The 12145-nt window shown below is 42.7% G+C and overlaps 1 protein-coding gene across 1 annotated transcript in view; it reads left to right on the top strand.

Moving 5' to 3' along the window:
* Nucleotides 1-905: 905 nt before the first annotated feature.
* The window catches only part of FRRS1L (ferric chelate reductase 1 like), a 31420-nt gene continuing 20180 nt past the window's right edge, over nucleotides 906-12145 (top strand). Inside the window, exon 1 of the mRNA XM_081067146.1 lies at nucleotides 906-1224. Coding sequence (XP_080923272.1) covers nucleotides 987-1224 — 238 coding nt within the window. The 5' untranslated portion in view covers nucleotides 906-986. The remainder of the gene's footprint in view (nucleotides 1225-12145) is intronic.

The raw sequence follows: 12145 nt of genomic DNA, 5'->3' as shown, positions 1-12145 counted from the left end.
TGAATTGCAAGCGGCAGGAATGGATTTGAGAAAAGTGGAGACTTCAACGTGGCCATCAGACATGGTGTGGACTTGCCAGGGCCTGTGCATGCTTGTTGTGGAGAAACAGTAAAACCAGTTGCCTAGTTTTAAAGGGGGGATGTTACATAGGGCGCCATCAGCCGCTGCTGATTACACTCTCCAAAAATCTGGAGAGGCAGCTGATGCATCCAACCCAAGAGCTGGGTTCAACTTTCCCTCTCTTAAGCACCTCAGTTTACCCATCTATATAGTGGGGATCTTGCTATTTTAACTTCCTTCTGTGGTGATCCCAAGAATACTGGGTATAGTAAGTGCTTTATATAAACCAAAACAACGCTGGAACAAGGTGCGGGAGGCAGCAGTTCTGACAAGGTGTATCCCAGGTAAACCCTCCAGGGGAGCACTTCTGAAACTCAAACGTGCCTTGGAGTTTCCCGGGGATCTTGGTAAAACGCAGATCCTGATTCCTGCATCTGCAGTGGGATGCTATTCAGTGATGGCAACAAGCTCTTGGAGGACGCTGGTGCTCCTGGGCCGAGGACATTTTGAGTAGCAAGAGTCTAGAAGGGCCAAATCTGTGTGTGGGGGAGGCTCGTGCCGGGAAGTAGGAGGACCGGGGAGACGGGGAGAAAGCATGGACGAAGGGAACGCGCTAAGAAGGAGAGGGCGGGCGAGAAGAGGATGCTCGGAAGAAGGGGGAGCCTCCGGGCCCCAGCGAGGATGCGCAGACCACCGCCTGGAGGCCGAGCGTGCCGACGGCTCCGCGGCTGCGCGGGCTGCGAGCGGGGGGCGGGCTGCGAGCGGGGGGCGGGCTGCGAGCGGGGGGCGGGCTGCGAGCGGGGGGCGGGCTGCGAGCGGGGGGCGGGCGCGTGCTGGCGGCGGCGAAGGCGGCGCAGTCCCGGCTCCGAGCGCGCCGCGCCCCCGCTGCGGCCCGAGCGGCCTGGCTGTGCGGTCCGTGCGCAGCGATGGCGCGGCCGCCGGGGCAGAGCCCGAGGGCCTGGGTGCCGCTGCTCGTGCTGCTGCTGGCCGGGCCCGCCGCCTGCGCCGCCAGTCCGGCAGATGACGGCGCCGGCCCGGGCGGCCGAGGACCCCGGGGCCGCGCGCGGGGGGACGCAGGTACCGACGAGGCGGTGCCGCGCCACGACTCCTCCTACGGCACCTTCGCCGGGGAGTTCTATGACCTGCGCTACCTGTCCGAGGACGGTGAGGCTGCGGGAGCGTGAGAGGCTGCGGGAGGGGACACCGGAGCGGGGGCGGGGGAGTAGCAGGAGGGGCGGGGGTGAGGAACTGGTAAAGGTGCGAACGCACGCTGTTCTGGTACAGTCGAGGCCGGGACGGAGAGCGCACGGCTCAGACCTCCAACCGCCTGCAGAAGGGGCCTTGAGAGCTGTCAGCGCATCCACCCGCTGCCTGCTTCACAGATGGGGAGACTGAGGCCGGGAGACGGAGACAGCCAAGGGCCCTCCCAGATTTCAGCCTCTGGCCTCCACCCTTTCTGTGGAGGGATTGGGGTAGGGTGTGTTGGGGGAGGAGGCTGCCATCTGGCCTGGGGTGTGTGAGATCGGAGCAGCTGGTGGGTAGCAGAAATCCCGACTTAAAGAGAGGTTTTGCCTTATTTCCCCTCTGTCTGTGTTGACCTAGATTTGCAATGGCAAGCGCCCCAATCTCTTGGTGCCCTGTTTGTGCTGACTGCCCTGCCATCAGAGCTGGGTCACATCTCCTTGTCTACTTCCATCCCACTTCTTTTATGTTATTATGCATATTATGGTCCCTAGGGTGAGTCCCCAGTGTTGGGACCTCTTGGTCCCAGAGATGGAGGGTTTGTCAGCCATAGACCACCCGGTAGCGCTGCTTCAGTGGACCCCAAAGCCAAGCTCATTGTGCTCTGAATGAATGGAAATTGGCCTCTTTTTTTCTGCAGTTTGGAAAATGGTGATTTTCCTTTATTTCTGCTAAGAGAAATATCCAACAACAAAAAAAGTTGAAAGGTTGTGTGTCCCAACAGCGAATAGGATGCTAGGAATATCTGTTACACAGGACTAGGTCTAGCTACTTACAATGAACAAACATTCATAGCTTAAATAAGATAGAAGTTTCTCTGTCATGTAAAGAAACCTAGAAGGAGTCCAGAATTGGTCATCAGAGACACAGGATCCCGGTCTTCTGCTTCTTCACAATTCTTAGCTTGTAACTTCATGGTCCAAAATGGCTGCTTGATCTCCATCCATTACATTTATTTTCCAGACAGTAGGAAAGAGAAAATAGGAAGAAGTCACTGACTATCAGGGGATTACCCAGAAGTCCCATACAACAATTCTACTTACAATCCATTAGCCACAACTTAGTCAGGTGGTCACTCGTGTGCAAAGGAAGCTAGGAAATGTAGCCTTTTAGCTGGCAAGTAATATGCCCAATTAAAAATTGGAATTATTTAGGAAGATGGAGAGAATGGATTGGGGGAAATATGTTAGTTGGGTAGAGGCTTAACTGCTGAAACAGAGACATCAACATACATACCGTGGTTTAAATAAGACAGTTTATTTTTGTCTAATGTGATTCTGGTTGGTCTGGGCTGGTGGGACAGCTGTGTTCCCAAGGTCATTCTGAGACCTAGGTTTCTTCCATTTTATTGCTCTACCATCCCCTAAGGCTTTATCCTTATCTTTGTGAAAGTTGAGTTGTTGCACGTGCTTGTTCAACCTTGAGGGAAGGAGATAGAAAGGATGTTTGGGACAAACAATTTCCTTTTAGGCTGGTTGCACAGATCACCGGTTACTTTTTTTTTTTGGGCAAGAACATAATTATATGACCTAGCTGCAAGGGAGGCTGGGAAATGTAGTCTTCTAGCTGGGCAGCCATTTGGCCAAGCAGAAGGGGGGGTTGGGGTAGGAGGACAACAGGCAGAAGTAGAATCTGTCACTCTGGAAAATAATAAATATTTCAAAGTCCATCTGCTTCTGAAAGCATCTAATACATATTTATTCTGTTCATAGTCAGCCTAGCTAGCACATTGCCAGGTGACTCAGACATGGCATGTGAGAGTTTATATTCTCATTGGGCACATGGACCTAACAAGTGAAACAAGGTCAGGTATTATAGGTCAGTTTGTACCATGTTCCCCGAAAATAAGACATAGCTGGACAATCAGCTCTAATGTGTCTTTTGGAGCAAAAATTAATATAAGACCTTGTCTTATTTCAATACAATATAAGACCGGGTCTTATATAATGCTAAATATTATATAATGCTTATATAATGCTTATATTAATTTTTGCTCCAAAAGACACATTAGAGCTGATTGTCTGCCTAGGCCTTATTTTCAGGGAAACACGGAATATACAGAGAGAATAAAGTTAATTGTATAATCTAGACAGTTTTATGAACATGGGCATCAGGTGGGCTGCAGCCATAGGAAAGCTTTATAGAATTAGCCAGAAAGTGTGCAAGACTTTGGTGAGACAGAGGCGGATGCATTTAGGTGAGGTGACCGCACAGGGGCAGCAGGTCATGCCATGTGTGTACAAATTCCTAGTTTGTCTGCTTGCCCCTCTCGCCCATTCTGCACATACAACTGGAAGCTCGGCTTTAACCCTCAAATATCTGTGATGGTTCCAACCTTGTCCCTGGATGAAGCTTCAACTCCTTCATCTGGAATTTTCTCTCTGGCCCAACTTCCTTTTACAGCCATCTCTCACTCCTCCCCGTCTCTCACCCTGAGCTTGCAGTGTCTATTCTTTTTTTTTTTTTTTTTTAGCATCTATTGAATTTATTCAGCACATCAGTGTCTATTCTTCTACTCTTCTCTCTGACCAGCTCACTTATCTTCATATACCCATTCTACAACTATTTGGTGGGTGCTAGTGAGATGTTTGTGGGGTGAGCCTTTCAAGGACAGTACCCTAGATTACTCTGGGCCTAGGCTTTAGCTTTGTGGGTCTTAAATAGAGACTTTCCCAAGATCCTTAGAAATAATCAGTGGCCAGCCTGGTGGCTCAGGTGGTAGGAGCACCGTGCTCCTAACGTGGAGGTGGCCTGTTTGATTCCCACATGGGCCAGTGAGCTGCGCCCTCTACACCTAAGATTGTGAACAACAGCTCTCCCTGGAGCTGGGCAGCTGTGAGCAGCCAGAGGTTGGCATAAGCTGCTGTAAGTGGCTGGCAGCCAGTGTGAGTGGCCGGCAGCTGATGAGAACTGCTGTGAGCTGCTGTGAGCAGCCGACCAACGACTGGAGACCGACTGACTGCCTCAGCCGGGAGGGAGTGCAAGGCTCATAATACCAGCATGGGCCAGGGAGCTGTGTCCTACACAACTAGACTGAGAAACAACGGCTTGAACCGGAGTGGGGTAGTCTTCTAGCTGGGAAGCCATGTGGCCAGGGAGAAGGGGGGGTTGAGGTGGGAGGACAACAGAAGGGGTGAGGCGGAAGAATGGGGGGAAAAAATCAGTGACACTGCCTTCAAAGGGTACTGCCAGAGAGGGAAAAGCAGAACAGGAAATGTCCCTGAAGGGTGTCCCAGCCAGAAAGTGAAGGAAAGAGGATGTCAGGAAGCAGTGTCCCAAGCCATGGTGAGGCCCAATAGCACAAAGACTCGATTCAGGAAATGAGAAGTGGTGGGTGGCTTTTCTGGGGATGAATTCAGTGGGGAAAGAAGGAGGGAGACCGATTGATTTTGTAGGACGTGGCAAGTGAAGAGGTAGAAGTCGTACCTTTAAACTATTCTATCAGTACAAATGGGATGGTCTTTTTCTAGTGATTGGGTTACTTGTTTCCTCTATGCAGGGTACCCTCTTCTCAGGGTCAAAGTAGCCAGGAAACTGAGTTTTTAATGAAAAGATAGTTTAGCAATATGAAATTAGAAAAAGGGAATTAGGATAGTGAGGGTGGGGATGGAGAATTCACTGAAAGTGCAGGAGAGCCCACTGACCAGTGTGTACCCTATCCAGAGACCATTTCCCCAGCGTCAAGATTGCCCGCAACCCCCAAAGCCAGAGGCTGCACTCTGGCTGATATGGTATCCCTAATCATCCCCTAACGTGTTCATTCTTTAGTTTAAATTATGTTGTAGTTTAACAATGCTAGTTTTGAGAATTCTTAAGGGTTACCACTGTCTTAGCCTATACAACTCATCCTTATGGGCCCAATTCAAATGCCATCTCTTAAGGAGCCTTCCCCTGATTCTCTCCTCCAATCCCCTGCCACTAGCAAGGATATCCTCGCACAGCACACCAGCCCTGCCATGACCCTTTTTGCTCTCTGCGGTCAGGAGTTTGACTAGGGTCTTAGTGCTTGAACCCAGCCATTCATATCTCTTTCTCTTGAGGTTCTCCACTAGAATCTATATAGTATTCAGGACAACAGTAGAATGGAGAACAGATCACCACGTAATTGTGGGCAAGTAGCCTATTCTGAGGGTTCTCTGGAAAAAAACCAACTGGGTGTTGGCTTAGGGTTAAGTCCCCAAGTGAAGCTTCCTGCTGTTTTCTCCCTGCTGCTGAGATCTGCAGGCCAGGTCTGAGGAGCAGATCCTGAGTCTTACCACACTGATGGTGGTAGCTGGCTTGCCCTTGGAGCCATACTCTGCCTGGTTGCTTATCTTTAAAGCACAGTGGTTGGACCACTTGTAAAATGTGGCCCAGTCAATGAGTTTCCGACCATTGAGTTTTGACCACAATTTTTCTGATCCTGGGAAAGAGCTATTAAGGCAGACAAGAGAAGACAGAGCTTGGGAGAATAGGGCAGAGTTTCCTTCATCTGCTTATATTCTTCCCATGTCGACCATATATTGCATGTGGATAAACATTTGGGATACACGTGTTTTGGCGCTTTTCCCCTTATGGTGCATAGACATTCACTGTCTGAGAATAAAAGACCACACGAACATACCCTTTTTAAAAATTTATAGTATCTCTTCATTTGTGCTTTGGTTTGAACAAAGACAATATCACCTTGTTCAGTGAAAAAAAAGTAGAAATAGTGTATATATACTGTTTATATGCGGGAGATAGCTTATGATCTCTGAATCTTTTGCTGAAACTTGGGATAGGAAAATAAAACTGAAACAAATCACCAAAAAAGGTAAATAATTTACAAAAATAATGGAACATCTTTAGATCTACGTATAATTTATCTTTGTATCCCCCGTGAACCTAGCCCAATAATAACACTAACGGGAGCTGTTAATAAGTGCTTACTGTGCGACAGGCACTGTTCTAAGTACCTTATCCATATTAACTTTCATCTTGATAGCAATGCTCTGACTTAGATACTACTATTATCTCCACATTAGAATTAAGGAAACTGACCCACAGAAAATTTAAATAGCTCAAGTCACACAGCTAGAAAGTGGAGAACTGCGTGGATTTGATGACTTTATGGGTAAGGTGTGCGAGGTGTCCGTTTGGCCTGGAATGGAGAGCCGCTTTGACATGACATGTACTAGGGAGTGCAGTGGGACGAGCAGAATGGGGTATTTTATGGGTGAACTTGAGAAGAGGGGTTTGGAATTGGTAGGGCAGGCAATTGGGAGCTGCCGATTCCTAAGTGGTGGAGTGCCACAGCGAAAGCTTTGCCAAACAGGCTCCGTGTGTGTGTATGTGTGTGTGAGTGTGTGTGTGTGTGTGTGTGTGTGTGTGTGTAGCTTTCTATTTTATGAAGTCCCATGACATTTCTACTTCATTATATGATTGATAAGCAGAAACAATGATTCAGGAAGTCCAGAAAGAGAAAGAGGCTGATGCAGTAACTCTCAGAGATTTGAACAGATAATTTCTGGTTAAAACATCAAGGAAGCAAGTACTAAATTAATACCTGAGGGCTGGGTTAATTAGAGACTATAAATAGCAAACCAGAAGCCATTAACCACCCAGTGGAGTATGGCAAAACAGGCTCAAGGGATTGCAAAGAAGGAACAGATAGTGCCCTGAATTAGACAAGAATGGAAAGCACCAAACCATACTGAGAACCTGAAAAAAATCAACCAAGAAAATAAGTACCTTTCAAATTACACAAATATCTGAAGGGAGAAAAAAAATGGCTTTAATTGTTCCCCAAAACAGAACAGTTATTAGAAGGGTTTATAGGGCACGTATGAGAAACAAGAAAGAGAAGGTACAAAGAAATATTTTTTTTTTGCCCTAAGCCAATATTATTTGGTCTCAATCCAAGTTTTTAATTTTAGAAACAAAGATTTTTAAAAAATAGCACAAAAAATGGAAAGTGAAGGGAAAGGAACAGCCAAAACAAAAAAAAACCCCAAACCCCAAAAATGAACAAAAAAAACCAAACCAGTAAAGAAAATGGGTGAGTGGACAAAGTTAAGGGGGAAGGAAAGCTGGCCATGTCTGGGTGGTCTAACTGATATATCTCACAACTATGAAGACAAGTAAGTGTAGGAGAGAGAGAACAAGGGAGGCTAGTAAAGGTCTTTAAAACGTTGTGACAAGATGAAAGTTCTGTCTTAGAAAGATGGCATATGGTGGAAGAAGTAGAAGGGAGGTGGGGGGACCTGATAGGAGATGGTACAATAGCCAAAAGACAGGCTCAGGTTTCTAAGGTGGGAAGAAAAGGAATGATGACTGAGTAAGTGTGCCAGGTGGAGAAATCTAGAACTGTGGTTTCAGGGTTGGGAGACTGTGGGTGGGTAGAGGGGTTCTTGACTGCTATGGAAACATAAGCGGAAGGACACTTGGGAGGTGGAGGAGCTCAGTGTTGGACCTGTGAAATTGATTTCCTGGTGGAATATCCAAGTGGAAACCCCTGGAGGCAGTTGATTGTTGGACTAAAATGCTGATATAAGAAAAGAAGAAATCCCCAAAATTATGAAGTCAGAAAAATAATAAATAAAAGAAAGTAGAAGGAAACAAACAATAAAAGAATAAAATGTAGCAAAATTTACTGACATAGAAACCAAGTGATTCTTCAAAAATATAAATAAAGTGGATAAGTATGTTAGTCAAGATTATTCAGAGAAACAGAACCAATGGGTGTGTGTGTGTGTGTATGTATGTATAAGTGTGTAAGAACTATGCTACAACATGGATGAACCTCAGAATCCTTTTGCTAAGTGGAAGAAAAAGTCACAAAAGACCACGTTGTATGTACATGAATTGTCCAGGAAAGGTAAATATTAAGACAAAGATTAGTGGCTGCCTAGGGCTGGGAGTGGTGGGGAGGAGAGATGAGAGTGTCGGGTAATAGGTAAAGGCTATAGGATTTCTTTTAGGGGAGATAAAAATGTTCTAAAATTGATTATGATGATAGGTGAACAACCATGTGAATACTCGTATTCTAAAAACACTTAAAATGGGTGAATTCTAAGGGACGTGAATTATATCTTAATAAAGCTGGTGCAAAAAATTAAAACAGTAAATGTTTTCCATACCACTTCCTTGCTCTACTTAACCCAGCTCTGAATTCAGCTGTCATGCATCTAATTGACAGAATCAAAATCATCCAGAATTCAGGAGCCAAGGTGGTAGGTACGCTAGCCTCTAACACCATAGGCAGGCACACTGGGGAGAGGCTGAGACAGAGGCAAAGGGAGCCAATCCAGCACTCCTGCCAACTTTCCCCATCTTTAGTTCATTTACATCCTCACCTTTCCCCCCCTGGTTAGTGTTGGCCAGAAAAGTATGTATCTTAGACTTTTTATAAGAGTCAACTTTTGGTTTAGGTAATCATTCTCATTTGTGTGTCTGTTTTCCATGTCATTGATTCATACCCAGATTTGCATTACTTGTTTTTTTGTTTCCATTTTGAGTTGAATGCTTAGATCCTTTGTTTTCTTTCGTATTTTCTGGTAAGTGTATTCAAAGCTGTTGATTTCCCTCCATGCTCTGTTTTAGGTCCATACTGACCATTTTGACATGCAATGCTTTGATGATCATTATAGGTGTAGCTTATTTTCCTTATGATTTTCTCTCTTTAATGCATGGATTATTTAATGTTGGCTGGTATTTTTCTTCATTTCCAGCCACAGGTAATTTTCCAACCTACACTTTTGTTAATTCCAAGTTTTATTACACTGTAGTCAGAAAGCATTTGTGTGATGTAGAGTCTTTGTAATTTATTGACTTCCTCATATTCCAGTATATAGTCAATTTCAGTGGGTCTTCCTTGTAGCCTCAAAAAGAAAATGATTCGGTATTTGTGGGTTCTGTATATCTGATTGAACTTATTATTTGTATAATTCTAATCATCTGTCTTAGTTTTAAAGTTTGATATTTTTCAATTCCAAGAATGGTATGTCGAATTACAAATGTTGATTCATCTATTTCTCTACATATTCCCATCAGTTACTGCTTTATGTATTTGGAAGCTATATTGTTATGGGTATATTTATCCTGATTTATTGTTTCTTTTATCAGTACGTAACATTATTTACCCCTTATGTTTTGTCTTGAATTATATTTTGTCTGATGTTACTGTCTTTCAAGTTTTTTTATGGTTAATCTTTTCCTGGAATATCATTTTCCATTCCTTCAAAAATTTTGTATAATACTTATGCATTTATTAGGTCCATGAGTCTTCTGTAATTTTACTTTCTTAGAACATCCTTGTTTGGTTTTGCTAATAAGGTTATTTATTCTCATAAAATGAGTTGGAAACTATTCTCTGTTTTTCTGTCCTCTGAAATAATGTGTTTAAGGTTGGCATTAGCTGTCCCTTAAATGTTTGGTAGAGCTGTCTGAGCTGGGAGCCTTCTTGGTTGAAAGTTTTTTTTAACTGACTCAATTTCTTTGATGGGTTATTCAGGATTTCTTATTCTTCTTGAGTCAGTCTTTGGTTGTATTTTTCTAGGAATTTTTCCCTTTAGATTTCCAAGTTAATTGGCATAAGTTGTTCATTGTATTCTTATTAGCTTGCTTTTAAAAAATCATCTATTGTTTATTAAGCTATAATCACATTTTTAAAATTTACCATTTGAAAATATACAACTCAGTGGTTTTAATATCTTCTCAAGGTTGTACAATCATCACCACCATCTAATTCCAGAACATTTCCATCATTCTAAAAAGTAAACCTGTACCCATTAGCAGTTACTCCCAATTCCTTTTTTTACCTAGTCCCAGGCAACTACTAATCTACGTTCTGCCTCGATGAATTTTCAGCATATTCTGGACATTTCATATAAGTGGACTCCAACAATATGTGGCCCTTTTGTGTCTGGTTTCTTTCACTTAGCATGTTTTCAAGGTTCATTCATGTTACAGCATGTATCAGTACTTCATCCCGTTTTATGGATGAGTAATATTCCACTGGATAGACATACCATATTTGTTTATCCATTCATCGATTGATAGACATTTGGGTTATTTCCTGCTTGGGGCTATTATGAATAATACATAATAGCCCCAAGATTTTGTGTGAATGTATGTTTTTATCTTTTTGATATTAACATTTACATAGAAAACTGAAAAGAACCAACAATCAGATATAACCAAGACACTGCAGTAAGGTTTTCATAAAGAAGATCAGCATATGTGAACCAAAAGCTCTCTTCTTCTCTAGCAATAATAAGCCAGAAAATGTAAAAGAAAACAAGCGATTGTTTAAAATAGCAACAAAAATCTATAGTATCTAGATTTTATCTTACAAAGAATGCACTAGTCCTGTGTGGGAGAAAAATTCAACTATTAAGAGATAGAAAAGATATGAATAAATGGAGAGCTATCCCATGATCTTGGAAGGAGTGACTTAGTATTGTAAAGATGTCAGTTCTCCCCCAGTTTACCTATACATTTAATTCAATTTCAGTGCAGCAGAATTTTTGGAGAGAATTTGACAAATTGATTTCTATACACTACATAGAAGAATTAAGTTCCATGAATTGCTAAGATAGTTTCACCTTGCTAGATATTAAGAAAGGTTACAAAGCCTAGTAATTAAAATAGTGTGCTCCTGGATCAAGAACAAATAAAACAAACGAAACAAAACCAAAACAAAATCCAGAAATAGACCTAAGTTTATATGAGAACTAATAAGTTATTGAGGTGTCATCGGAAATCACCAGGGGAAATAATGAATCATTTAGTAAGTGGTGTTGAGAAAAATTCATTCAATGCAGGAAGAAAAACAAACCATTTCTTACCTCACACCATATAAAAAATAAATTCCAAATGGGTTAGATTTAAATGTGAAATGTAATACTACCAAGTTAATAAATAAACATGTAGAGGAGTATCTTCATGTCCTTTGAGTGGAGATTGATCTTTTAGACAATACTTTAAAAAAGCATGAACCAAAAGAAGAAATATTTCCTTGACTACATCACATTTAAAGATTTTGGTCCAAGGAAGAATATCACAGAAAGAAGTAAGATTGATGGCAGACTGGGGGTAAAACAATTGCAACATCTGAAACCAACAGTGAATTTATATCTGGAATACACAAAAACTCCCATGAAAAAGACCAAAAACCAAGTAGTAAAAAGAGCAAAGAATCTGGATATACTTATACACATCACACAAAAGGAAACCTAAATGGTTAGTTAATACAGATATGAAGAGAGATGTTTGCACACACTAGTACTTAGGGAAACATAAATTAAAATAATGAGAATGTCAGATGATAACAAGTACAGGGAAAGGTGTGGGGCGACAGCTGCTGTTGGGATTGTAAACTGCTGATGGGGCTGTAAACTGGTGCCGTTGTTCTGAATACTAATATCAGTGAGCTTTTTGGAATTAAAAATGTGACCCAGCTGTTGCTTTCTGGGGTTTATTCAAACAAAAACCTCTTGCATATGTCTTCAGGAAACATATAGTATAAGGATGTTTATCACTCTGTTATTTGAGAAAACAAACATTGCAGGCACTTTAAGTTCCAAACCTGGGAGGATATTATAGAAGATGTTATATGCCCATCGTGGAGTACTATTCAGTCACGAGTAATAACCGGTCTCTCACGTATATAGATGGATAGATTTCCAAATGAAAATAAGAAACAGGATGAGGTTCACTGCACAGGATCATTTGTGGAGATTAAAAACATACACAAACTATATGTTTTTCAAGATATATATTACATATATATGTATATATACACATATATAAAAATAAATATATGGATGGTGGCTGGTAAGTCTGGGTGGATCCTCGTTAGTCTGCTCTGCTTAGTGCTTCC

Source organism: Rhinolophus hipposideros (assembly GCF_964194185.1).
Source record: "Rhinolophus hipposideros genome assembly, chromosome: 11".
NCBI classification, from domain to species: Eukaryota; Metazoa; Chordata; class Mammalia; order Chiroptera; family Rhinolophidae; genus Rhinolophus; species Rhinolophus hipposideros.
Note: the sequence above shows the minus strand (reverse complement) of the source record. Positions and strands in the feature narration are given on the sequence as shown.